This window comes from Microcebus murinus, chromosome 16 (assembly GCF_040939455.1).
Source record: "Microcebus murinus isolate Inina chromosome 16, M.murinus_Inina_mat1.0, whole genome shotgun sequence".
NCBI classification, from domain to species: domain Eukaryota; kingdom Metazoa; phylum Chordata; class Mammalia; order Primates; family Cheirogaleidae; genus Microcebus; species Microcebus murinus.
Genome location: NC_134119.1, coordinates 60,079,569 through 60,107,567, shown reverse-complemented (window position 1 = coordinate 60,107,567; position 27,999 = coordinate 60,079,569). Strand labels below are relative to the sequence as shown.

Below are 27,999 nucleotides of genomic sequence, written 5' to 3'. Positions count from 1 at the left end.
CGACTCGGGGTGACGGCGCGGGACCTACAGGGTCCTATAGGGTCCCGCTTTCCCGCTCGGCCTCCCGGCCGGCCCCGACCCCGCGCGCCCCGCCCTCGGAGACCCGCGCAGCCCGGGCCCGCGACCCCGCCCGGCGCGCATGCGCACTCTCGACCGAACCGGCGCTCTCCCGAGTCCCGGTGCCGCGGTCTGGTGCGCCGTGGGGTCCTCCGGGCAGGGTGAGGCCCGAGCGCCGTGAGGTGAGGCAAGCTCGGACGCGGCCGCTGCTTCTCCGCGGGCAGCGAGCGCGGGAGGGGCCAGGCTCTGCAGACCCGGCCGGGGGTGGAGCAGAGGTGCCCGGAGCCTCCAGCAGCCGCGCGTCTTCCCGGGGACTGAGGCTCTGCGCTCCTGAGGCCTGGAGGCTCGTGCGGCAGTAACGGCGCGGGCCCGGTTTGTGGGTGCGGCCCGTCGTGCAGCGAGAGGCCCCGAGCGCCTCGGTCCTCGCCTCAGCCACCCAGGTTCGGCTGCAGAGAACAGGCCCGAGAGGGAGGTCGGAGGTGGAGCCCCAGCATGAAGGTCCCCTGCAAAACGCGGGGACCTAGATTCGGGGCGGGGCTCTGGGTGCCAGGAGGACACGCTGGACAGTTCCGGGGACGACGCAGGGTGCGGGCCCGCGGGGTGGGCGGCCCAGGTGTGGAACTGCAGCCTACGCAGAGCCGCGAACCCCAAACACGGGTGGCCGCGGCCCTTCTCCCATCTCCCCTTGTTTCCACTTGTGCATGAATGCAGGTGGCAGCTAGCTGGGCCAGAGAAGCGGGGAGGGTGGGTTCTGACTGTGTCAAGAAAAGCCTGGCGTGTCATGAACCCTGTCTGCTTCCCCAGCCCTGCCGGTTTCCAGAGAAGGCCCCTGAGAAGGTGGAACGAATTGCTGCTGCTCCTCTAAAATTGGGGTTCCGTGTGAGTTTGTGTTGCTTCTTTGTTTCTGTGAAATGTATTTGAGATTTCCTTCTCTTTAAAAGTCCTGCCTAAGAATGATCTATTTATTCATTGATTTGGGCCTTAGGATTTCTTTTCCTGGTTAAAGGCAGGGGACCTAATAGTTTCCCTTTTCTAGTGCCCACTTCATGCATTTCTGCAGTTAAGACACACAATTAGTTAACCATTCAGTTGCTCTGTGAGCACTGTTTTTCTAAGGTTTTTGATGGTAAGGAAATACCCCTGCTAGAGGTCGATGTTCATGCATGCTTTGTTTTTAACTGTGATTCGTTAAAGAGTAGATTAGTTTAGGGTTTAGATATTTTTAATGATTTTGGAGTAGGAGTGGGGATTTTTTTTTCCAGGGCAATTCATGAATAGAAAATTTTGGAACCAGCCAGATGAAGTTTGAGGTTTGGCAGCATGAGTTTGTATTGAATATATCTTTGGCTAGACTGAGAGATGTGTAGGGTACTGTAGTGGTTAAGAATTTTGAACCTAGATTATGAGTGTTTGAATCCCTACTGCTGCTTAAATCCGAATGAGTTTGGGCAATCTCTCTGTGCTGCAAGTTTTCTCATGTGTAGTCAGTATTGCAGTAGTGTATATACTTCATCGAGTTGTTTTGTAGAGATAACATGAATTTATTTCTGGGCCAGAGAAGCCTGGCACATAGTGAGTCCTTAATTACTACTAGCTGTTGCTATTAAGTGATGATACTTAGTCATTTCGTAACAGCTTTCTGTATTCCTAAAGGCAATGAGATGTGAAGGTAATTATGGATCCTGCAAGCAGGAAAAGTTGCTCAAGTCGCCCAGAACAGGGATTAGTAATAAGGTCTTTGGACTCTGTTTATGGCTTTCAGGAAAACAAAAGTTTAAGATTATAAACAGAATTACATATATTTGTAAATTGTTAGTTTTTGATGGGGATTTTATCATTTTGTCATATTATCAAAGTTGTATGAGCTCCAACAAGATTGATTCTCACTGTTCTAGAATCAACGTCTGAAATAACTATGAATGACTTTGGGGATATTCTTTTCCAAATTGGTACCAGCAATAAGGAAATGTGATGGAATGTTATGCAATAATAAAAATTATGTTTATAATTATAGGAAAAAGGTATATAATGTAATATTGAGGAGTATTTATTGTTGTGAATAGGAATCTTTGAGAAATTGTTGTCACATGTGACTCTTGAGTGGTATGATGAAAGTTTGCAAGGTATTTTGTGACAATTCATGCAAGTATTTAATGATTGACTATTCGCTGGAGCCAAAGAGGGTTAAGCTCAAATTATTAAACAGTTGCTATGCAGTAAGCATTTGTTTTTGTCTGGTGTGCATACTGTATCTTTGGAAATGTGTGAACCAGGATGGTGATCCTTCACAGAAGGATCTCAGGATGAACAGATGAGATGAGATGTTCCAATATTAGTAGGAATTATTTTTTCAATCACACTGATTTCCCTGTTGTAACCACTTATACAGGCCTCTTTAATCACAATTTTCTTGATGACCATAAGATACTCTATCCTCCCACTCATTTAAAAATTTTTTCAATGGGAATAGCTTTTTTCTTATATTTCTGATGATATGGAATTAATGCAGGCTTGTGAAATATTTAGTAACTAAGGAATCTATAAAGAAGAAAATTAAAATTATCAACGGTTTCAACATGCAGAAATAACCACTATTAATATTTTAGAGCAAGCCGGGCGCGGTGGCTCACGCCTGTAATCCTAGCACTCTGGGAGGCTGAGGCGGGCGGATTGCTCCAGGTCAGGAGTTCAAAACCAGCCTGAGCAAGAGCAAGACCCCTTTTCTACTATAAATAGAAAGAAATTAATTGGCCAACTAATATATATAGAAAAAATCAGCCAGGCATGGTGGTGCATGCCTGTAGTCCCAGTTACTCGAGAGGCTGAGGCAGAAGGATTGCTTGAGCCCAGGAGTTTGAGGTCGCAGTGAGCTAGGCTGACGCCACAACACTTAATCTAGCCTGGGTAACAAAGCGAGACTCTGTCTCAAAAAAAAAAAAAAAAAATTTAGAGCATATGTTTTCCCAAAATATGTCTATAGCATATATGTTTTTGTATATGGTTTTATTTCTGAAGACTAGGATAATACTAATTGAAAATTTAAAACAAACCAAGACCTTTAGTTCTTAGTTAAAAAGAGGAATTCAGTGCTCTCGTGGATTTTATAATACCTCCATGAATGTATGGAGAAAGGTGAAATCCCAGTAATCCCTTTCTGGTTTGACAAACCTTCCAAATATTTACAATTCTTAAGATTATAGAGATTTCAGTTAAATTGGGAGATTTAACTCTGATTTTAAAATTAATTTTAAAATCTCAAAATTGAAATTTTAAGAGATTTTTCCATTCATTGATGTCTGTTTCACTTTAATGATTTAAAAAATCTAATCATATATTTTATAAACTGATTTTTTTCTTTCAATATATCTTGAATATTTTCCATTCCTTTAACTGTTTTCTAAAATTTAGCATTTAGTGATTACCTACCATAGTATTCCATTTTATGGATGTTTTATAAATTATTTAAGAAATCACTTATTAGGCTGAAATATTCAAAACTTTCCAATTTCTTGAAGAGTCTTTCTGGCTCCTATAACTTGACCAATTTTTCACCTCAGGGTCATGTGAATTTCAGAGATTTAGGAATGTGGCATTGGCTTTTACCAGGTGGGGTGCAAGTATTTGAAGTATTTGGCTGGTTTCCTGAAGAATTATTTTTGATTTTTAGAGTATGAAAACAGCTCTGCTATTTTATGCCAGGAGCTTCATCCTTCAATTGAGTGATTTTGGGAAATGAATTAATGATAATTTCGTAGAAAACTAAGCTTACAAAAAACAGGATTTATTTTAATCTCAGAGAAGAAAAACACTTATGCAAGGAAGGCAAAATAATCTGCATATACTGCATAGCACAGTTGGTAATGGTGTTTACAATAATATAAACTCAATATTTATTTTAAAATTTCTTTTAAATAGTCATCTACCCTGAAATAGAATAAAACCATTTTGAAAGGACAAGGGGTCTGCAACTATACATATATGGGGTGGGAGGATGGTGGGTTAAAGATAGCTAAAACTATGCCTTCCATAATAGGTGGTGAATAGATAATGATTAAAACTGAAAAATCAGAAGTTGCAATATTTGCATGTTATTTAAATGTAAATTATTTAAGAAATCACTTATTAAGCAGAAATATTCAAAATGTTCCAACTTTAATACCAAAGGAACAGTTAAAAGAGGTGAAAATTTTTGCCTCTGGATTTGGAAGATGGGGGCAGAGTAGCAATGATGGAACTGTTAGGGCTTTTTGTAATATTCCTTGCATAGCTATGTTTAATTTATGTCCAGGTATAAGTGATACAAATTTTTAATTAAAAAATTCAGAGACTCCAGAGAACAAAATAAAGATCACCTGGGATAACATCAAGTAGAGGTAACACAATAAAATTTTATTCCAGTTTACAGATTATTTTATACACATGCATATATACACGTACACATGCATATGTAGCTTTCTTGCCAAAATATAATCACATTACAATAATATTTTTTAATCTGTTTTCTTCCCCAAACAATATGTAGTGACCATCTTTCTATGATGTCAAATAAGAATTTTACCTTCATTTTTAATGAGTGTTTAGTTTTCAATTGTGTGAATGCCTAATAATTTATTTAACATTGTTGAAGGAAATTTATGTTCTTTCCAGATTTTTTTGTCCCATTATAAACACTTTCTATCCACACATCATTTCATTCTTTATAAATCATACAATTGAGTATCCGTTTCCCCAAAAACCTTAGTAAATATGAGGTATCATACATTTTTCAAATCTGCAAATCCATTTCCCTTAATATGCATCTCCTTAGTTCCTAGTGAATTCTAACTAATGAGTGGATGGGTTATTTCTACTTTCTAGAGAATCATCCATGTTCAGGTTTCACAAATTCACTGTTCTCAGCTGGAAAGGTGAGAATGAAGGGAGGAAGGTCTGCTCAGGATGGGTCTGCACAAACCATTCTCAGGTCCAGACTAGCCTGCCAGGAGTGGGAGATGATACTACCTGGAATCTCCGGCTGAAATGTCTGGGCATGAGCCTCAACACAGAAGAGTCTCTGCTTTGTATCTATGCAGCTGATTTCTCTGTGGTTTGGGGGAGGATATATATTTGTCTAAACTACCTCTTACCTGTCATAACTTTTCTGTGTGTCGGGGAGGTGGGTTGCATATAGGAATGGAGAAGGAGTGTAGGTTTTAAACCTTGGAAGCTCTGAGGCAATTCTGTTCTCATGGCTTTACATTCTTCCCCCAGCTCTGGCTTCTGTCAACCCTGCTTCTCCAGTGTATGAACCCTGAGGAAAACTGACCAGTTCTTGAAATCCTGAAATCATGGCTCATGTAAGTTAGTATTTCTCTCTATTTGGAATTGTATTTGAAATTTAGGTTATGTGAACATTCTCATTTGTTATTCTATTTTTTTTTTATTTTTTATTTTTTATTTTTTTTCACTGATAACATTACCAGCATTTTTTTTTTTTTTTTTTTTTTTATTTTTAGAGACGGGGTCTCGCTCTTGCTCAGGCTGGTTTTTTGAACTCCTGACCTCGAGCAATCCGCCCGCCTCGGCCTCCCAAGAGCTAGGATTACAGGCGTGAGCCACCGCGCCCGGCCTCCATTTGTTATTCTAAAACAATTGCCAACCCCTGGTCTCTGTTAGTAGAAATCTTCAAGAACATGTAGATATTCTGCTTCAGTCTCATTTCCTTACTACCACCTACCTACATCATAGGCCTCCAGCTCCAGCCTATTCATTTGCTGTATGAAATGAGCATGTATCATTGAGATCCTTCTTCCATGTTCAAAATATTTTCTTTACTCTTACAAATAATACATGGGTTTATCATTTCAGGATTTGGTGATGTTCAGAGATGTGGCTGTAGACTTTTCTCAGGAAGAGTGGGAATGCCTGAACTCGTATCAGAGGAATTTGTACAGAGATGTGATATTAGAGAACTATAGCAACTTGGTGTCATTGGGTAAGCTTATCTGTGTCAAATGATTTAGAAATTCACAAGTCTAAATTTCTGGGCTGTCTTTCTAAAAACTAGGTGAATATCTGCTTTGTAGTTTGACAATAGGCAACTTCATCTTCCTCAATAATTAAGCACTTTCATCTTCCCCAATAATTCAATGACCTTTACATCTTTCTTTGTCTTTTCTGTTATTTTTTGTCTTTTTTGTTATTACCTCTCTTTAATAATAGCTGGATATAAATTCTTAGACACAGCAAACCTTATGAAAGGTATATAAGGTTTACCAAAAACTTATGAAAGAAATATGGTTTTATATGGCTATAGATGGTCCATATTATTTGTGGACTCACCTATATTGAGAGTAGGAAAATGGAGGTGCTGGTTCTATATACCTAGTAAAAGAGCTAAACAATGTATATGATACTGGGTTGAATCAATAGTTTGTTGAAACTGAAACGTACATATTCTGTTTCCTACAACACACACATTATCTTTGAACTGTTTTGTGATTAAAAGTTTAAAACATGTGAACATTCACCCATTTAACATTGGGTGAATATCCTGGCAAGAAACTTATTATTTTCCTGTTAGCAAAAATAGTACCCAATAAACATGTGTAATGCTTAACATGTACTAGGCACTTATCTAAACACTTTATTATTAAACCTCACAACATCCCTGGATGTACACATTACTATTAAGCCCTTTTTACAACTGAGGAAACTGAGGCACGGAGAGATTTTTAAATTATTTGTTTTAGTGATGGAAGTGACAGAGGCAGGATTTGAAACCAGTGTTCTCAATTATTACTTCCCCTCAAAAGACAGATCCTGTATAAGTTTAAATTTAAAAGGCCATGTGCCTACCTCTCTGTTCTTGTGTTTCTTTGTAATCCTGAAGTAACTCTAATGTGAATATTTTTCAATCCTGATAGTTGTCTTTATCCTGAAGGCTTGATCAAATAAACTCTTTCTTTATTATGTTCTGTTATTTTCTTTTAAGCAGGCTGTTCCATTTCTAAGCCCGATGTGATTACTCTGTTGGAAGAAGGGAAAGAGCCCTGGATGGTTGTAAGGGATGAGCAAAGAGGATGGAGCCCAGGTAAGTGCTGAGCAGGCAGAGGCAAGCCACTGTAGCATGGCCCAGGCCTGCTGGCTGGGGAGGAAACACATTCCTTAGATGTTGATTATGAAGAAGAGACCTGAAACTTGGGAAGAATACTTCAGTCTTCTCAGCATGAGCCACCAAAGAAATTTCATCTATATTTCCACTTCCTGCTTGTTTCTTCTTTTTCACATTTTCCTCCCATTTCAATAGGGGAAAGCTTTCTTCCCTAGTGATAACCATTTTACCTATATTTTGGATCTAATGCCTTTCTAGCTCATCTTTTATATTTTGAATTTTATATATATATTTCTTCCTTGCCCTCTTTTCATGCAGTTTAAAGTGTAGTAGGTGAGTCATACAGTAAGAAAATAAACAAACAAATGGATTCCTAAATATCCTGAAGTGATTAAATGTTAGGAAGAAATGTGAATAAGGATATGGAAAATTATAATGAGTGAATGGGTTAATTTTAGATAGGGTGGTCAGGGAAGAGTAGCCCATTTGAAGAGGCTCCAGTCGGTCAAAGATGGGACCATTTGAGAGAAAAAAAAATGGGAGGTGAGGCAATGGTGAAAATAAGTTTAAACAACTTACTCAACATCAGAGTATTCATACTGGTGAAAAACCCTATGACTGTAAGGAATGTGGAAAGGCATTTCGACTTCATCACTTATTCAACATCAGAGAATTTATTCTGGCAAGAAACCATACAAATGTAAGGAATATAAGAAGGCATTTAGACAACATTCACACCTTACTTACCATCATCGAATTCATAATGTAACTGAATAATCACAAGTATTCTTCCATTGTGAACTTCGTCACATAGTCAAGTGTAAAGAAATCACCCCTTTCCATTGATATATTTTACTGTGAGATATCTTAGATGTGCTTGTTCCCCATCTCTATAGGAAATGGAGATAATATTTAATCAATGTAGTCAGATATGATATTGGAGGCAGGACAGCATATTCAATAATTGTTAATTAATGATAGAGATTTAATAATTAACAGTTGCTGTGTATTATGGGTTTGTTATTCATTGTTGAGTGAAAAATTGTTTCTACCATTGGGGAAGCTTAAGGTAAGAAAATAAGGAGAATAATAAATGGAGAAATGAATGAGTAACAACAAAATTGATAAAAGTATTAAGAAGCAAGGAGTAAGTGGGAAGGAAATATAAAGGATATAAGTTAGATGATGTTAGCAAGGATAGTTTTTCTGATTTTTAAGATAATACCTTATAGATGAAAGGAACCCAGTCATGCAAACCCAAATCAGGATTCCTGGGAGAATTAATAGCCAGTTAAAAGCTCTAAGAAATGGAAAGATTATGACATGTTCTAGGAGTGGAAAGAAGGTAAATTTGATAGGGACATAAAGAGCAAAGGGGACAGTGGCTTGAGTTGATACCTTATGGTAAACAGTCTATGTTATCCATAGTAAAGTGTTTGCACTATATTCTATTTGAAAAGAGAAAACATTAAAATATTTAAGTAGGAGTTCTCAAACTGATCTACACCCAAGTAATCTGGTCTTAATTCATCATTTTCTTTATTCTTTTTAACATTCTTCAAATTACCTATTTTAAAGGTTTTTTTTAGCCCATTTACTTCAACTGGGCTTTATTTTCTGTTGTTTTTTCCTATAAGAAAGGTGTTTTGTTTTGGTTTGGGTTTTTTTGCTAGCTTGTTTTGTCTAGAATAGGAAAATACCATGTGTTTATCTTATTTTCTTTCAGATTTGGAATCCAAGTATGACACTAAAAAGTTATTTAAAGAAAAAGATATTTATGAAATGAATTTATCTCAATGGGAGATGATGGAAAGAATTAAAAGCTGTGGACTTGAAGACTCCCTTTTCAGAAAAGATTGTGAGTGCAAAAAGTTTGAGGGACAAGAAGGTCCTCATGAGGTATATTTCAGACAAGTGCCAAAAATCACCTCCGAAAAAATGCCAATTTATAGAAAACTCGCGTCTCTTACTCTGTATCAGAAAAGTCGTAATAGAGAGAAACCCTATGAATGCGGGGAATGTGGGAAGGCTTTTAGAGTACGCCAACAACTTACTTTCCATCAAAGAATTCATACTGGTGAGAAACCTTATGAATGTAAAGAATGTGGAAAAGCCTTTAGACAGTGTGCCCACCTTAGTCGACATCAGAGAATTCATACTTCTGACAAACTCTATGAATGTAAAAAATGTGGAAAAATCTTTACATGTGGTTCAGACCTTCGAGTACATCAGAGAGTTCACATTGGTGAGAAGCCGTATCAATGTAAGGAATGTGGAAAGGCCTTTAGAGTACGGGGACAACTTAATCTCCATCACAGGATTCATACTGGTGAGAAACCCTACGAATGTAAGGAATGTGGGAAGGCCTTCAGACAATATGCCCACCTTACTCGGCATCAGAGACTGAACATTGCTGAGAAGTGCTATGAGTGTAAGGAATGTGGTCAGACTTTTCTGTGTAGTACAGGCCTTCGAATACATCACAAACTTCATACTGGTGAAAAACCCTATGAGTGTAAGGAGTGTGGCAAGGCCTTTCGAGTGCGGCAACAACTTACTCTCCATCAGAGAATTCACACTGGTGAGAAGCCCTATGACTGTAAGGAATGTGGGAAGACCTTTAGTCGTGGATATCATCTAACTCTCCATCAGAGAATTCATACGGGTGAGAAACCTTACGAATGTAAAGAATGTCAGAAGTTCTTTCGTCGTTACTCAGAACTTATTTCACATCAGGGTATTCATATTGGAGAGAAACCTTATGAATGTAAGGAATGTGGGAAGGCCTTTAGATTGTTCTCACAACTTACTCAACATCAGAGTATTCATTTTGGTGAGAAACCCTACAAATGTAAAGAATGTGAGAAGACTTTTAGATTGCTCTCTCAGCTTACTCAACATCAGAGTATTCATACTGGTGAAAAACCCTATGACTGTAAGGAATGTGGAAAGGCATTTCGACTTCATTCATCACTTATTCAACATCAGAGAATTCATTCTGGCGAGAAACCATACAAATGTAAGGAATGTAATAAGGCATTTAGACAACATTCACATCTTACTTACCATCAGCGAATTCATAATGTAACTGAATAATCACAAGTACTCGTCCATCGTGAACTTCGTGGTAAGGAGCAGTAGAAAATAAATTCTACAGGAAATTTTTTGAATGTAGGAATTCCTTTTTCTTCATGCTCACAACTAATTTAGCATAATAAGTTTTATTTAATGGAAAATATATTAATTTAATGAATATATAGTAGCCTTTCATCACCATTCAATCTGTGTTAAATTTTAGAAAATTCTTTCTAGAAAGGAACTTTATTAAAGGAGTGAATGTGGAAAACGTTTTGATCTTAGCTACTATCATCTCTATATTCTTCCATCTGTGTATTAATGCGTGGAGATTGCCAGGGCATGAACCCATTCTGAAAATTGATGAAAGAAAAGTCATTTAGCCTGCATTTCCTGTGTGTACTGTATTTCAGGACAATCAGAAGTTGAGGTAAAGTTCTTTATTAGAGAATTCCAGCTAAACAATGCAGAAAGAATTATCGCAATAGCAAATTATATTAGGAAAACTATTTTATAACATATAATGAAATAATGGATCTAGGCATGATTTTCAGTAGAGGTTAAAAACATTAAGTGTGAAAGGTTAACATGAACTTTACAGTGAATAGATCAGTCTGACAACATCTGAACCCACTGATCAGTCTTAATCGTACAAATAGTAGGACAATAAAACATTATGTACCTCCTAATGTGATACAATAAGATATACACATCTTGCTAAAAAGATTGAACCTGAATTTAATCATCAAGATCTAACTCCCAGTTTAGAGAAAGATCAAGGACAAATTACATGATATAACAAGAAACCATTAAATCTAAAATGTGGGAAATTCTACAGGAGGAATGACCCTATTTCTAAACCAATAAGATGGCATTTAAAATAAGGAGGTGGAACCCTTAGATATTGAAAGAGACTTAAGAGACATCAATTAAATGCAATGAAAGAGCGGTTATTATTTAGATCCTGAGTTGAACAAACACATAAAGGAAAGACATTTTTACAACAGTTGGGAAAATGGGAATAATGCAGTGTTAGATAATGTAAAGAGATTTGGTTAGGTGTGATAATACCATTGTGTTTATGTAACAGTCTATTTGTTAGAGATAAATTCTAAAGTTTATACACATTAGATGATAGATACAATGTCTGGAATCTCCTTTTGCTCATGCAAAAGAAAAGTGAGGATGGATAACTTAAATTTGGCAAAATGACGGTAAGACAACTCTTGGGTGTAAGGCTGGTGTCAGGTCCCCCACCTCTCCCTAGATCAAAAAAGAAAAGGCTCATGAGACCAGACCCTCCAAGGACAAAACTGCTAGACCCCGCTGAGAAGAACCACACCCAGATGTCCACCTGGATAAGAACGTTTTGGCTCCTGGGTTCCGCAAATACCGCCAGCCCCTCCTATTTCTCAATGACCACCCAAGGTCACAATGGAAAATCCCCAGCTCTTCCCGCCAGAAGTCCCTAGCTAGGCCCAAAAGATATGAAAGGCCTCAGCGCCTTCAAACGGAGGTGACTTCTGGGGTCCCCCTCTCTTGAGACTCCAGAACCTCGTCCAGGAGTGTATAATAAAGCCACATGCTTTGGCCCCCACTCTTTCTCTCTCTCTGTCTTGTCTTCTCGCCACTGCTAAAAACCCTTACATTGGCTATATGGCTTTTATTTGTTTTTGCTGTTTTCTCTACTTATATGTATTTGAAATTTTCCAAAATGTTCTTTTAGCCACTTTGGTACCGCGCTCACTGGCCACAAAAACTTGCCCACAGCCGGCACTCAGTCCGCATGATAGTTTGTGCTGTGCATTGACGAAGAATCCATTTTGCTCTTGTATGATAAGCAAAGCTTTAAAGCACTGAAAGCTTGTTTTACTTTACAGGCAGCTGTACTTGTAATGTAAATCAGAATAGGTAACATATACATATATGCTTTCATTATGTTATTTTTAAATGTTCACAATTTTATTTTGATAAATGAAAAATTAGAAAAGTCATATCACAGCTGTTGGCTAAATTCGATGCTCATACCAAAGTGGTTAAACATAAAATTAACCATGAAATTGTAACCAGTTTGAAGTGAATGATTTTTTTTAAATGTCTACATTTCAAAACTTATGTTACCAAAGGCTCTACACTTTGGGATATTAAATACACTATAATGTGTTCGGGAAGTTAAGATTGAGGGTCCAAACTTTATTATCTAGTTCACTTTTTATTTTTATTTTTTGAAACAGGGTCTTGCTGTGTTATGTGGGCTAGAGTGCAGTGATGTCATGATAGCTCACAGCAACCTGAAACTCCTGGGCCCCAGTGATCCTACTGCCTCAGCCTCCCAAGTAGCTGGGATTATAGGTACATGCCACCATGCCTGGCTAATTTTTTTGTTTTTTGTAGACATGGGGTCTTGCTCTTGCTCACACTGGTCTCAAACTCCTGACCTCAAGTGATTCTCCTGATTTGGTTTATCCAAATTAAAATGGTGTTAAATGTTTGGAGACTTAGTTCTAAAAATAAGAATGTTAAATATTAGGCCGGACGTGGTGGCTTACACCTGTAATCCTAGCACTCTCGGAGGCCGAGGCAGGTGGATCCTTTGAGCACAGGAGTTCCAGACCAGCCTGAACAAGAGAGAGAGGCCCTGTCTCTACTAAAAAAATAGAAAGAAATTAGCTGGACAACTAAAAAAAATAAATATATATATATATTTGCTGGGCATGGTGGCGCATGCCTGTAGTCCCAGCTACTAGGGAGGCTGAGGCAGGAGGATTGCTTGAGCCCAGGAGTTTCAGGTTGCTGTGAGCTAGGCTGATGCCATGGCACTCCAGCCCAGGAAACAGAGTGAGACTCTGTCTCAAAAAAAAAAAAAGAATGTTAAGTATCTCAATTTTTTTATGTTGAGTACATATTGAAATAATATTTTGGATATATTGGTTCAAATAAAATACATTAAAATTAATTGTACTATTTTTTGTTTTTAAAATGTGGCTACTGGAAAATTTAAAATTATGTATTTGGCTTACCTATTTCTATTGTCAGTACTGGTATAAATAATAAAAAAGTAGATAAGGTGTTTGTTAAAAAAGAATATCAATACAGTCAAGTCCTTGGCAGTTTTGATCATGGAATGCAAATAAGAAAGATGACGCAATTACAGGTATATGAATGATACGGCACGGTCCGCTCCATCTGCCCTTCTGGGATCCCATTTCCCCCAGTGGCCTAGCTGCGGTCACCTTTGCTGTCCCTCGGATTTCCTAGGTCGGTGTTTCCCCCTTTGCTAAGCAGTGGTGGGGACAAAGCCAGGCCCCCTGGCACCTGAGAACTGGGCAATACCTGGAAGGCCCTGGTCCCAGATAGGCAGGCAGCGGACATTAGGATCAGACAACTGTCAACTGACCCCTGCCCTCAGGGACTCAGTTAACCTGAGGTGTCCCAACAAGCCCAGGCCTCCTGGCCACATTTCACCCCCTCCCCCACCTGAGCCCACAGCTGTCCTCACTATCCAACCGGAAATTGGCTCTAAAGGGGAGGGCAAGCCTTCTGCCCTCACCCTGAAGCGGGGCCTCCACGGGGAAGCTACCTAGAAGGGGTCCGGAGCACAGTACGGTTAGGGTCTGACCCTCCGTCCCCGCCGCAGCCTTCTTCCCCTCCCGGATACCGCACCCGCAGCTCAGGCTGCGTGCCAACCACACTTCGAGGCGGCATGGCGGCCAAGGCCTGGCTTCCGTGGTTGCCGCCGACCTTGCAAGTGCGCATGCGCGCGCCTCGTGTCTGGCGCCTGGCGTCACAGAGGCCGCCGCCTTTGTCTAGGGTCCGTGTCCCTGCCCCTTTGGGGAGCAGGAGGCCTCCGTGGCCGTGCCTCGCTGCTGGGCCATGGCCTGCCCTTTCGAGCGGTCGAGGCCACGGTGCGCGGGAGCGCGGGAGCGGCGGAGGGCCGAGCGGGCCCAAGAAACCTGGTCGGGAGCCGCCGGGACTCAGCGCCGGATCCGTCGCCGCCTCACGCCTGCCCGGCCGCGGGGCATGTGAGTCTCCCCGACGTTGTGCCCCCGTGCCCTGCGGGGCTGGCCTGCCAGTGTGGCCCTGGGCGGGTCTGCTCCCAGCGGGGCTTCCTCGCAGCGGGCAGAACACCGCAGCCCAGGAGCCACGTGTGTGTCCCGTGGGTCTGTGTGTGATTTGGTGGGAGTGTGTGTGTGTGTGTGTGTTTTGGCAGCAGTGTGTCTGTGTGCATCCAGGAGGTGGAGTGGGGGGTGTCCTTTCTCTATAGCTGTACGTTTTCCCACTGCTGAGCCCCTTCCTGTTTCCCCGTGGGCTGTGTGGCCTCAGAAAATCTGTTTTCCCTGTGGTTCCTGCCTGGGGTTGTGAAGGCCCGGGTGAGTTCGGGGCTGATGGGACCCGCAGGTGTAGGAATATCCTCCCCACCAGGAGGGGCCGCTTTTGCCAAGGGAAAAAGACCACGTGACAGTTGAGGACAGAAACCCCTGAAGGGACCCGCTCTCAGTGTGCAGGACAGGAGCAGATGGACGTCCAGGAAGGTGAGGCTGTCTCCATTCCGCTTTTGCTCTGGTGGTCACATCTACTCTCCCTAGAACCCAAGGACTGAGAAGCAGAGCCTAGGGGAGGGACAGTAGGTTTCAGTCAAACGGTGGCCTTTGTGGCTACCTCACCCGTGTTGCTCTCCTTCCCTCATCCGCGTTCACGTGGCAGTGGGGAGTGATCTCTCCTGCGTGGGCTCCCAGCTCTCCTAGGGCCTCCATCCCTTGTTGTCCTGAATCTTTTTCACAGGCCCAGGCTTCTGTTCCTTGGGGTCCACCTTATCAACAGGATCCTTCTCCCAGTTCACCCAGGACAACATTCTTGGGGACCCCTTCCATGTGCGGGTTCCCTGCCGCACACTTGTTTTCTTGGTGCCTAAGCTTGCCGTTTTCTAAGGCAGATGCGTCTTTCCGTGCCTGTGTCCGCAGGGGAACCCCGGGTCACAATGCGCCCCTTGCTATGGCTGCGTGGTTCTCATTGGGTGAGATGTAGCCCAAGGTGGCGGGCCTTTGCCTTGGAAGAAACGTGGCGTTTCCTTTCATCACCCCGCTCTTCCTTGATGGGGGCTGGGAGTAAGCTCTTCCTCACTGTGGTCCTGGGGGCAAGGGCGTGGGCCCCGGGTGGCACCACAGAACCCGTTAACTGCTGCTGCTTTCTCGTGGAAGAAGGGACTAGGGTTTGAGTGGGTGCTGGTGCGGGGACTCGTTGTGGTCCGAATTGTTGAAGGTGGGGCTGTTTTCCCTTCTCAGAGAGCTCTTTCACCCTCTGGCAAGATTCCTTGCTCTTGCCTGGGACTCCAGCGCAGGGCCTGTGTGGTCTCACGTATGCTTGGCTTCTCTTTGTCTTTGTTAGGCTTTCAGTGCCCCTTGGGAGCAGAGCTGTGGTCACTGTCAGTCTGGGAATAGCCCAGAGCTGCTTCTGAAACCCCTGCTTGGCTCCACCTGCCCTTCCGGGATCCCATGTCCCCCAGTGGCCTCGCTGCGGTCACCTTTGCAGTCCCTGGACTTCCTAGGTCGGTTTTCCCGGTTTTGCTGAGCAGTGGTGGGGAGAAGCCAGAGCCTCTGGCATCTGAGAACCGGGCAAACCTGGAAGGCCGAGTTCCCAGAGCGGCAGGCAGTGGACACTAGGATCAGTGAATTGTCAGCTGACCTCCCTCCGGGACTCTTGGTAATCCCAGGTGCCCCAACAAGCCCAGGCCCTCTGGCCACATTTCACCCCTCCACCCAACGGGAAATCAGATCCAAAGGGTAGGGCAAGCGTTCCACCCTCAGTCTGAAGCTGGGCCTTGACTGCAAAGCCACCCATAGGTAGGCTCCAAGGATTCTGGAGCACAGGACGGTTAGGTCCCACCTCCAGCTCAGGCTGCATCCCAACTGCGCTTCCCCGGGGATGGGAGGGAGCATGGCTGCCAAAGACTGGTTTCCGGGGTACCCTGCTTGCCTGTATAAGTGCGCATGTGCGTGCGGTTGACGGTGCTGGGGTCTGGCGCCTGGCATCATTGTCTAGTAACCTTGTCTTTGGAGCTCTGGGGAGGGGGAGTGGCTGTGCCTCGCTGCTGAGCTCTTGCCGGGCTTTTCAAGGGGTTGGAGGCGATGGACCCAGGAGTGGCGGAGGCCCAAGTGGGCGCAAGAAACCTCATCGGGGCTGCCAGGACTCAGCATTTGATCCACTGCTGCTACACCGCTGTGGTTAAGTCTCCCGCAACGTTGTGGCTCCTGTGCCCTGCAGGGAAGGTGTGTTCCCAGTGGGGCTTTTTCGCAGGAGGCAAAACAGGTGGGCACACGCAGTCCGCTGCGAAGACTATGTGTGATTCCGTGGGAGTGTTTGCGTGTAGTGGGAGCAATGTGTCTTATGGACTGCGGAGAGGGTGGTGGTGGTGGTGGGTCCTTTCTGGTTATCTGTTAGCGGTCCTCTTGGTGACCATCTTCCTGTTTCTGCTTGGGCTGTGTGGCCTAGGGCAAACTCTCTTCCTTGTGGTTCTATCTGGGTTTGTGCAGTTCTTGGTCTTTTGTCTAGTTGTGTATCAGGCTGTAAGCTCTTTATCTCAACTTTGTATTGTTTATATGTATTAAGTATATCAATCTGTCATTTAAGTTGCAAATCTCTCTCATTTGTCAATTTTTGAAGGACTAAAACATGAACATTTCTCATTTTTATTGCATTTTTAGTCATGGTGATTGATCTCCCCCATAGCAGTGCTGTAAAGGAATTCACCCTTGTTCTAGTAGTCATAAGGGTTGTTTTTTTTGTTTTACCTTTAGATCGTTTAATTTGTAATTTCAGTTTTACACTCCAATTTTATCTTTTTAAAACGTTATCCAGCTTTACCAACACTAATTATTAAAAAGTCCTTTGTCAGCAGAATGGGTCCTCCAACCAGAGGTGGTCAGGGAGAAATGAACAGCTGTTTTGTGATAATTTAGGCAGTCTTGGAAAAACATTATCAACATTCATAAATAAGTGGAGTAGGGTTCAAAAGGCATCAACCTCAGGCATTTACGGAGACCCAGAAATTCACCATGAAGGATATTTGAAAACCAGCTATACACACTGACAGAAAACTCAACAAGGCAATGTGGGCCAAAGGAAAAAGGAATGAACCATACTTATCTGTATATGCATGGACTGAGTTTTACCAAATAACTTCTAAATGTTTTTCTCAGTGTACTTCACCTTAAAAATCTGGTCACCATGAATGAAAATGGCTCATTTATTATAACATAATAACAAAAAATTATTTTTCTCAGAAATAGTAAAATTTCATAAATGACAAAAACGTGACTTTTAAATGTGCTAAATGTGTGTATACATACTCACCATTTCTTAATAGAATACTAAAAGACACCAAGAACTGCAGTTAGAAGAATGTACTGAACTGATAAAGTATATTTTCTTCATTCAAAATCATCATCCATCCAGATCAGATGTTAAACATTCTAGGTAAATACCTAGTACCATTTTATTCTTTGATTAAATAAATACTGGGGTCATCTAGTTCTTTTCACATATCTCCATGAGTGAAATTTTTCTGGAATTTGACATTCAATAGCTACCTCAATCTAATTTTATTGCAATGGCTGGGCTTGGTAGCTCACACCTGTAATCCTAGCACTCTGGAAGGCCTAGACAGGAGGATTGCTTGAGCTCAGGAGTTTGAGATGAGCCTGAGCAAGAGCAAGACCCAGTCTCTCCTAAAAGTAGAAAAAAAAAATTAGCTGGGTTGTTGTAGTTTGTGCTTATAGTCCTGGGCAATTGGGAAGCTGAGGCAAGAGGATCACCTGAGCCCAGGAGTTTGAGGTTACTGTGAGCTAGGGTGACACCATGGCACTGTAGCCTGGACAATAGAGCAAGACTGTCTCAAAGATAATTTTATTATAGAATTATGTTAGTCTTTTAACTAAAAGTGGAAACTGGGTAATTTTCAATAGGATTTTCTATTCTCTTTAGGGTGTGACCTGTACAATTATCTAGTCTTACATGATTTTTAAAAAGCTTTTTTTACTTTTTATACTTTTGGTTATTTTTGAAAATCATTTAATAACGTTTTACTAGAAAATAAGCCATCTATATAATAAAAATCATGTCTAACATAATTTACATATTTGCATTATCATTGTAAAATATATATCCTTTAAACATATATCTCATTTCTCTTCTTTTATTATAACATGATAGAGAGATTGACAAAGCCTAGTAAATAGTTTTCCTCAAAGAAACAGATTTTGGTAAAATCCTGTATTAATCTGTGATTTCTGCTTTATTTTCATCAAGCCTTTCCAATTTGGGGCATTTGTTCTTATTCTAGCTTGCTGAGTTATGTCAGTAAATATTTGGCACCCTACAATAGTATAGGCACGATACCAAATGCTGGAGATACAGTGGTGATAAACTGTCTCCAATCTTCTTGATTTTATACATAGAGCAATTTCTGTTAACTGTTTTGGTCACATTCATAGAATTTGAAATATAGGAGTCTCATACACATCTAAACAGTCTGTAATTTCACTTAGTATTTCCTCTTTAATAATTATTTATATAAATAGTGCTAAACTTTCAAGAGGCCAGAATTCATTTGGCTATATATTTGCTAATCTCTGAATTTTAACTGTGGTGAAAAAATGGATTATATGACATTTAGCTTTAAACATTTGTGAGCGCCAAATCACTTCCAAATGTCTATTAAAAATAAAATTGTCAAACACTCAATAACCCAACTTCCAAGGCTTTCTTTATAGTATGAATTTTTAGATGCAGCAAATGAAATGAATACTGGTTCAAGGCTTTCTTACATTGTTTTACTGGTTTTTCTTCAGAATTAACATTCTGGTGTTCAGTAAGATACAAATAGAGGTGACATTTGTCTGTAACTTATAAAGTCCTCCTCTCATAAAAATGGCTTATTACCAATACTGACCGTCATTAAGTCGCTTAAATCTCAAACTCATTCAACCCTTGTAATCAAGTGAATAAGCACGCCGATACAGATATGTTACTTTCCTGAAAATGTGTAGTGCATTTTGAAACCAAGACAAACCAAGTTAAGTTGTATGATGTAATTCAAGGCTTTTCTTTCTAGATTAATTATCTAACAAAAATTAGCCTCTGGTAGGATTTTTGTGAAAGTGTTGTAAGATTTTGGCGTGGATGAAAGGTTTCCTATATGAATTAAATATAAATTATTTATGCAACATATTCCTGATGAGAATGTTTTGAGATTAAAAGTAATTCACATCTCAATTTTACCCAGATACTCCATAATTGAATGCCAGTCAGGATTTTTCTTTATTTGCATTATGAATTCTCTGTTGTTGTATGTATTGTGTCCTGGCAAAAGGCTTTCCAATATTATATTTGTGGGGTTTCTCAAGAGAAGAAATTAATGACAGTTGATGGGGTCATGAATGAAGCCTTTCGCATATCTTTATAGCATATTATTTCACAAGAGTGAAATAAAGTGGGAGCTTGGAGAAAATACTGACTCAAAATCTTTATACTCACAGGATTTCTCAAAAGTGTAAATATTCTGGTGTTTAGCAAAGTTTGAGTCATGATTAAAGGTGTTTCCATAGTCTGTCAATTCATAGAAATTCTCACCATTGTGAATTTTCTGTTCAGTAAAATATAAATGGGAATGGTGACTAAAGATTTGGTCACTTTTCTTGCATTCATAGGATTCTGCATCAGTATGAATTTTCCTGTGTCGTGTAAGCTGTGAGCCCCAGATAAAGGATTTCCCACATTCTTCACATGCATAAGGTTCCTCACCTGTATGCATTCTCTGATGTCGAGTAAGTTGTGAACTCCAGAGAAAGGCTTTTCCACACTCTTCACATTCATATGGTCTCTTTCCAGTATGAATTTTCTCATGTCGATTAAGTTCTGAACCACGAAAAAAGGTCTTTCCACATTGCTTACATTTATAATTTCTTTCACCAGTATGAACCTTCTGATGCCGATTAAACTCTGAGCCATGAAGAAAGGTTTTTCCACATGCCTTACATTCATACTGTTTCCTCTCATGAATTTTCTCATGCTGAGCAAGATATGAAGCCCAAATAAAAGTCTTTCCACATTGCTTACATTCATAAGGTTTCCTACTGGTATGAATTCGCTGATGTCGAGCAAGGTGTGAGCTCCAGATATAGGCTTTTCCACATTTCTCACATTTATAGGGTTTCCTACCAAAATGAACATTCTGATGTTGAGTAAGATTGGAACCACGAATAAAGGCTTTTCCACATTCCTTACATTCATGAGATTTCTCACTAGTATGAATTCTTTGATGTTGAGTTAGGTGTGAGCCACGAGTAAAAGCTTTCCCACACTCCTTACATTCATAAGGTTTTTCACCAGTATGAATTCTTTGATGTTTAATAAGATGTGATCGCTGACTAAAGGCCTTTCTACATTCATTACATTCATAGGGTTTTTCACCAGTGTGAATTCTCTGATGTCGAGTAAGGTCTGAGCCACAACCAAAAGCCTTCCCACATTCTTTACATTTATAAGATTTCTCACCGGTATGAATTCGCTTATGGACACTAAGTTGTGAATGAAATCTAAAGGCCTTCCCACATTCCTTACAAATAAAAGGTTTCTCACCCGTATGGATTCTCTTATGACCAGTAAGACTCGAACGCAAACTAAAAGCCTTCCCACATTCTTTACATTCATATGTTTTCTTAACAGTGTGAACTGTCTGAGTAAGTTCTGAGTCTAGAAGAACGATGTTCCCACAGTCCTTATCTTCACAGAATTTCTCACCTGTGTGTTGAGTAAGGTCTGAGCCAGAACTAATGTCTTTCCCACATTCTTTATATTCATTTGGTTTCTCTCCTATATTAAGTCTCTGATGTAGATTAAAAGCTGTGTGCTGGTTAAAAGTGGGCATTTTTTCAAAGGTGAGTACCACCTGCTTCCAATATTCTGCCCAATTTTCCTGTTGTGTTTGACACAGAACTTTGTCTTCCCAATCACCTCTAACGTATAAATGTTCAAGGCTATAGTTTTTACAAATTTCCATTATTTCCCACTGGGATAATTCTCTCTCAAAAATGCCATTTTTTTGTGATAACTTCTTGGTCTGACACATAGTATGCATATCTGAAATATAAGAAAGTTAAAACATGCTATTTTATGTTCAAAAAGAAAGAAAACTTCTAATGAAGATATAGAAAGTAAATCTTGAAATAAAGTATATAAGAAGTGAATGGCTTAAAACATTCTTTAAAAAGGGCAAGAAATAAATTTCACTCGGCATGGTATAATCAACCCTTAACATATGCTAGACGTTAAAAAAATAATTCTGGAAAAAATATACTACAAGACAAAAAGGGGGTGGGGCTAAGGATAAAGTAAAGGATGTTACAAAAACCAGGGACCAGGAGCACAAATGTTACATGTAATAACAGTGTCACATATCTCACTAATACTTTCCATCTCTACTGAAATAATTACATATACTGTCTTCCACATTATTTCTGTACAAATATGAGACAAAATACATCCAGGCTAGCTTAGTCAAAGATAAATATGAGGGACTACAAACTAGTTCAACCTCTGTGGAAAGCAATATGGAGATACCTTAAAGCGATACAAGTAGATCTACCATTTCATCCAGTAATTCCACTACTGGGCATCTACCCAAAAGATCAAATGACACTCTCTCTACAAGTGGGACACCTGCACTTGAATGTTTATAGCAGCACAGTTCACAATCGCAAAGGTGTGGAAACAACCCAGGTGCCCATCAATACATGAGTGGATTAATAAAATGTAGTATATGTATACCATGGAGTACTATTCAGCTTTAAGAAACAATGGTGATATAGCACCTCTTGTATTTTCCTGCATAGAGCTGGAACCCATTCTACTAAGTGAAGTATCTCAAGATTGGAGAAACATCCATCAGTCTATTGCCAGGAAGAAAAAAAAAAAAAAAAAGATTGGAGAAACAAACACCACATGTACTCACCAATAAATTGGTATTAACGGATCAACACCTAAGTGTACATATAGGAATAACATTTATCGGCTGTCGGGGAGGGGATGGGTATATACAGACATAATGAGTGAGATGTGCGACATTTGGGGGACGGTCACGCTTGAAGCTCTGACTCAAGGGGGGGGCATGGGCAATATACGTAACCTTAATATTTGTACCCCCATAATATGCTGAACTAAAAAAAAAAGGATAAATATAATACATGTGATCATATCTACTTACGCATTCTTCCATTAACATGGACTTCACCCTTCTTATTTCTCCCACTGCATAGCTAAGTCATTTTTTGGTCACATAATCCCCCAATCAAGGTGCTTTTATTTATTCTTGATGTTACAGCATTACTCATCCATTTTATAAAAGCACAGTTTATTTTATGCTTTCAGACCCCTTAAGTGGGAGATCTTCTCTCCCACACCTATCCAAAGGCCACTGAAAAGATCTCAGAAAATACCTATAAATTGGCAAGTACTGTGTACTTGAATATCTTATATAATTCTGAGCTTAAAAGTAGGAATGCTTGGACATAGATCAGGCTAATATGTGGGAAGTAATCTGCTCAAGAGTTACCAAAGTACTAGGAACTCAATAACACAGAGTATATTGCATTTAAATTAAAGGAGATAATTATGAGTGATGGTTTAAATAGAAAAATAATTTGAGAAATTCGTTAGGTAAGAATGGGTCTGACGTGAGCTGTGACTCATTTTTTATATGTATTTAGGATCCAGTGAAACCATCATATGTTTGTACTTTAGCAGTGAATGAGTTTAAAGCCAGTTTGGTTGTAAAGCATAAGCAGTAATGTATTAGTACTACAGTGGAAAGATGAGAAACTATATAGTTTCAGATTCCAGTCCTTTACTAAAACTGTTTTTTAGGTGGTGGGAAAATTACTGAGCTTGTATTTTTCCAATGATAAAAAGGAGTAAAATATCTCTTTTCAGAGGTTTGTTGAAAGGATTTGGAATAAATTATGTTATTTCTATAAAATACCTGGCACAGAGTAAGTGTTGAACAATTGGTAGATGATGATTATCATTAGAGGAAAAACTGGGGGTTATAGGGAACTAGACAAGCCAGGGCTTTTCTTTTCTGCTACTGTACTCTCCTGGTTGTCCTTCACTAGCCCTAACCTTTCTTCTGTCACACTTCCTCCTCACTGTGGCCAGAAACTGTTTTCACTATTATCCTGATTATTTTCAGCTAAGCAGTATATTAGGTCTTCTCTTAACGTAGAACCTATTTTGTAGAAATTTATGGCCATGTTTCAGTCACATAAAAAAATAAAAAGTTTCTTAATATGTTACATGCTCTTTGCTAACTCTTCTAAACCTAAAATGAAATTAGAAAGTCAATAAATGTTCATTATGAGAAAATGATGAATTTAGGAAATGCATAAGCAAAGAGAAACTAAAATAAGAAAAATCCAAGAGGATTTTTTTTTTGAGACAGGATCTCACTCTGTTGCCCAGGCTAGAGTGCAGTGGTGGCATCATAGCTCACTGTGAGCTCCAACTCATGGGCTCAAGCAATACTCCTGACTCAGATTCCTGAGTAGCTGGGACCACAGGAACATGCCATCACACCCAGGTAATTTTCCTGTAGAGACGGGATGTCACTCTTGCTTGGGTTGGTCTTGAAATCCTGGCCTCAAGTAATCCTCTTGCCTCAGCCTCCTAAAGTGCTAGGATTACAGGGGTGAACCACCACGCCCGGGTTGAGGTAAAATTTTTTAAAAGGTCAAAAAATGCTGCTGCCTTTTTTTTTAAATTGGAATGAAATTTACAAATATCTATCTAAATGAACAACAACAACAAAAAAGAAATGGGAAGGAACCTGATCCAAAGCATAGATTAAATAATGACTACTGGAGGAAGAAAATGGCAATTAACTTTTTGTTAGATGAGGGAAAAATGAGAGCACAAAACTAGAGTGGTATTGGGAGTGAAAAGAAGCTTTTTTTGGAAGAGGTTTTGTCCCTAGGTCTCAGGCCTTTATCAAAGGCCTTTGTGGTATCCCAGAACAATATTTCAGAGGTGTTGCTGCCCCACTAAGCAGCTGGGCTGTTATCTGCAATGATGGCCTCCCTTCATCTGTTCAGCTCTCACTCACCTGGGCTTGGTCCTCCTGTCTCATCCCTCAAAATTTTCCAAGGCTCTTTCCCTTTCTCCAGTGAAGAGAACACATCTGGCTGATAAATGCAAAGTCCTGCCCAGAAAATAAGAAACAGGAAAGAACCACATGGTAAGGGTTCCATAATTCGCATCTAGTCCCTTTTTTAGTAAGAAAGAGAGACAATTACAGGAATGACGAGAAACAGGGATAAAGAATTTCTATAGGATGGGGAAGATGGAGGTGTCGACTGATTATGATTACTGTAAAAAGCATAAACCATTTTTCAGGAAACAAAAGTCAGAAATTCTCCTAGAGTAGTACAAGAATTTGGAGATTGGAAAAGAAAAAAAAGAAATTCCCCTAGATATTTGAAAGATAATCCAAAAATTCATAATATAAAAAGCAGGAATTTCTAAGGTCAAGTTCTGAATCTTACCCAGTGAGACCATGTTGCTGTAGTTCTCCAACATCACATCTCTGTACAAATCCCTCTGTTTCAGGTCGAGGCACTCCCATTCCTCCTGAGAGAAATCTATAGCCACATCCCTGAGCATTATCAACTGCTGAAAGGACAAATCCAACTATTAATAGATAAATTGAAAGAAATATTTTAGATGGAGGGGAAAAGATAGAAAAGAGCACTGCATGTAGTGGGACATACACTAAGGAAAAAAACTGAGTTTGGCTGCCTGTGGCTTGGGGGAAATAACTTAGGAATAACTGTGCCTAAAGCTGAGTGCCTACATGCTCTTACAAACTTCTGTTGCTCAGTCACCATATCTTTGGTCCTTCAAATAACAAACATCAAGACATTAGGATGGAAGACCAGAATAATGGCCATGATACAAGTTTTTGTTGATACCACTGAGCAGCTACACCAGCCTAGAAGAACTCCAGATTTATTATGTGAGAAAAGTTGGGGTTTTGTTGGCTGTTTTTTGTTTATTTCTTGCTTAAGCTACTATTTTTGGTTGAATTTTCTATTAGTTTAAATTGAGAGAATTCTTAGGAGATACACTCCCTAATACTATTTTCTATGAAAAAAAATGTAGGATTTCTAGGCTTTCTGCTAAGCGACTGACAATCAGCAAATGTTTCATTCATGATACTAATTTCTCATTAATTTCCTGTTAAGATCCCAGATCCCTGTGAACTCAACCTCCCATCATATCCTCCAAGTAAAAAACCAAGTGCCACATGCTGAAGTGAATACTAACCAACACCAACTCCCATCTAATTGAAACACTCCATTCTATGGAGTAAATAAAAGCCTTCATGTAATGTGTCCCCTTTAACCACTCAGTTCTACCTTGTTAAGCCACGGTTTTGAAATGGAAAGTCTCTATTCTTCCCTTTAAAAGTATTTCTCCTCCTTCAGTACTCTGCCAGATGACACAGTAGATACTCAATGCCCTGTTGGATAGATTTGGGAATATTGTTGGAAAAAAGAGGGACATCTAGGGAAGGCATTGGACTGTTTCAAAACCACCACATATCCCATTGAATAGTGACTCAGGTAAGCAGTTTAAGCAATAAAATTATTCATATGATAAATGAGTTATATTTTTGGGGAGAAGCAATTCCAACTCACACGGGCCATGACTTAAAATTCCAAGAGTCAACCAGTCTTCTGCTGGATTCTTCTCTTTCTTGTAGCAGTGTGCTGGGAAAGCAGAACTAGAGGGAAAGAATCATGAGAGGTCAGGCTTTTCTCAGAGCTTTCAAATGGACAAATGGAAATGTCATTTTCTCTCTTGGAGGAAGGTAAGGAGAAGTCTAAAGAAATCTTGGCTCTATCCAAAACCTAAGCGACTCAACCAAAGCAAGATGGAGTTTCATTCAGTCCAATTAGTAATGCCAAAATCATGACGTGGATCTGGATATGAGGTAAGGCTATTGGGACTTGCCTTAAATGTTCCTTAAAACCATTTAGGCACCATTGGACATACCTAGGGACATGCCAAGACCAATGGAATACTCCCACATGGGCCCAGTGTATTTGCCCAGGGCCCTCCTGTATACTTCCCATGACAGTGTCTTTCCTTTCCTACAAGTCTGACACCGTCTATGATACCTACTGACTCATTTTTATCCAAAGCATCCAAGAGGGGCCACACCACAAAACTAAAGGCAATATTGAAGCCACAGTAACTGACTAGATTCACCAGACATTGAGATGATTGGCACACACAGACTAAGCTGTCTTCACTGTAGCACTAACAGGCCTGGGCACAGAGTCTTTGGCCCAGCCAGACTATCAATTACCATTATCCTCCACGCCTGGCACTCTCTGGTTTTGCTGATTTGCTGCATCATGCTTAGCCTCCTCATTCAACATAAAGCCTTGGAGAAAGGGAGAATATGCTTCTGATAATTTATTACCACTCTAGAGTGACAACAACAAAAATACTGATTGACCAGTATTATGTTCTGGGTACTTTGTGGGGTGGGTTTTTTTTTTTTTACTTAGAAATATGGAAAATTTTAAATATACATAAAAGTAGATATAACTGCATTATAAATATTCATGTTCTCTTTCCTCAGATTCATCAATGATCAATTCATATCATATTAACCTTTATCCTCACATCACCTGTGAAAGTCAGTATTAGCCTCACTTAAAAGATCAGGAATTGGTCACCCTCAAATTCAGATATTAAGTTGTGACATAGGTTTTCTGGACCAAAAACTTGTTCACTTTGAATACTGGATCTTACCTTTGGATTTCAGGATTTCTCATTTTATAGAGTGAATGATGAGCTGAGCCTTGCCTTTATGGGAACAGACTAAGCTCTCTCCATCCTGTTTTATTGACACTGAGCAGCAGGATGGCCTTTTCATTAAAGGAACTCAAAGATGGAAGCAAAGTTTTATGGTGTGAGCCTAGCTCACTGCAACCTCAAACTCCTGGGCTCAAACCACCCTTCTGCCTCAATCCCCCGAGAAGCTGGGACTACAGGTGTGCAACACCACATCTGGCTAATTTTTCTATTTTTAGTAGAGATGGGCTCTCTTGCTTAGGCTGGTCTTGAATCCCCAAGGTCAAGCAATCCTCCAGCCTCAGCCTCCCAGAGTGCTAGGATTACAGGTGTGAGCTGCCACACCCAGCCTTATATTGAATGATTTTTAGATGTTGAGCCAACCTTGTATTCCTGGTATAAATCTTACTCACTCATGTTGCATAATTCATTTTATACATTATTGGACACAGTTTGTTAGTACTTTGTTGACAATTTTTGCAACCCAATTATAAGATATGCTTTGTTTGATTTCAGTATGTGGGTAATGCTGGCTACATAAAATGAGTTGGGGGCTTGCCTGGAGTCTTTATAGCAGAGAAGACACTAAGTGAACTCATAGCTGATGAGTTCTTCAGTAGGAGTCCTTCTGAACCAGTTTAGGTTCTAAATGGCAAAGCATGGCTATTCAAAGGGGCCAATTTTTAAGGAAACTGTGTATTCTACTGTAATAACAGAGGAGGGAATTTCTTGAGCAGCAAAACCTACAAAACTGTCCTTGGCCCATTCCCCTTTTTCACAGGAAAATACCAGTGACAGCTAGTCCAGAAAAATCTATTACATTCAAAAAAAAAAAAGAAACACTGGGTCTAAGATAGTTA

General features: G+C 40.2%; 2 protein-coding genes across 5 annotated transcripts; one reads left to right on the top strand and one right to left on the bottom strand.

Moving 5' to 3' along the window:
* The first annotated feature begins 3 nt into the window (after positions 1-3).
* On the top strand, positions 4-27,979 carry LOC105876855 (uncharacterized). The gene is made up of 8 exons (XM_012774827.2): positions 4-239; positions 862-936; positions 5,308-5,393; positions 5,905-6,031; positions 7,031-7,129; positions 8,877-14,247; positions 14,624-14,757; positions 25,516-27,979. Exons 3-6 carry the CDS (start codon positions 5,385-5,387, stop codon positions 10,244-10,246), a joined length of 1,605 nt encoding a protein of 534 aa, XP_012630281.1. The 5' UTR covers positions 4-239; positions 862-936; positions 5,308-5,384; the 3' UTR covers positions 10,247-14,247; positions 14,624-14,757; positions 25,516-27,979.
* ZNF790 (zinc finger protein 790) lies at positions 16,898-26,057 on the bottom strand. Of its 4 annotated transcripts, none has more exons than XM_012774823.3 (4): positions 25,972-26,057; positions 24,817-24,943; positions 24,378-24,473; positions 16,898-21,361 (listed from the first exon to the last, which is right to left on the bottom strand). In XM_012774823.3, the coding sequence occupies exons 1-4, from the start codon at positions 25,978-25,980 to the stop codon at positions 19,695-19,697; spliced, it is 1,899 nt and encodes a 632-aa protein (XP_012630277.2). In that variant the 5' UTR covers positions 25,981-26,057; the 3' UTR covers positions 16,898-19,694. The 4 variants fall into 4 exon arrangements, with proteins under 4 accessions (XP_012630277.2, XP_012630278.2, XP_075849166.1 ...); XM_012774824.2 differs by having other exon boundaries at positions 24,817-24,940; XM_075993051.1 differs by lacking the exon at positions 25,972-26,057 and adding an exon at positions 25,690-25,780 and having other exon boundaries at positions 24,817-24,940.
* Positions 27,980-27,999: the final 20 nt, after the last annotated feature.

Coding starts and splice junctions, on each gene's coding strand:
- LOC105876855 (XM_012774827.2), top strand. Junction 6,032..7,030: donor TAGCAACTTGGTGTCATTGG/GTAAGCTTATCT, acceptor TTTTCTTTTAAG/CAGGCTGTTCCATTTCTAAG. Junction 7,130..8,876: donor GCAAAGAGGATGGAGCCCAG/GTAAGTGCTGAG, acceptor ATTTTCTTTCAG/ATTTGGAATCCAAGTATGAC.
- ZNF790 (XM_012774823.3), bottom strand. Junction 24,474..24,816: donor CAGCAACATGGTCTCACTGG/GTAAGATTCAGA, acceptor TTTTCTGGGCAG/GACTTTGCATTTATCAGCCA. Junction 21,362..24,377: donor GACAGGAGGACCAAGCCCAG/GTGAGTGAGAGC, acceptor CTTATATTTCAG/ATATGCATACTATGTGTCAG.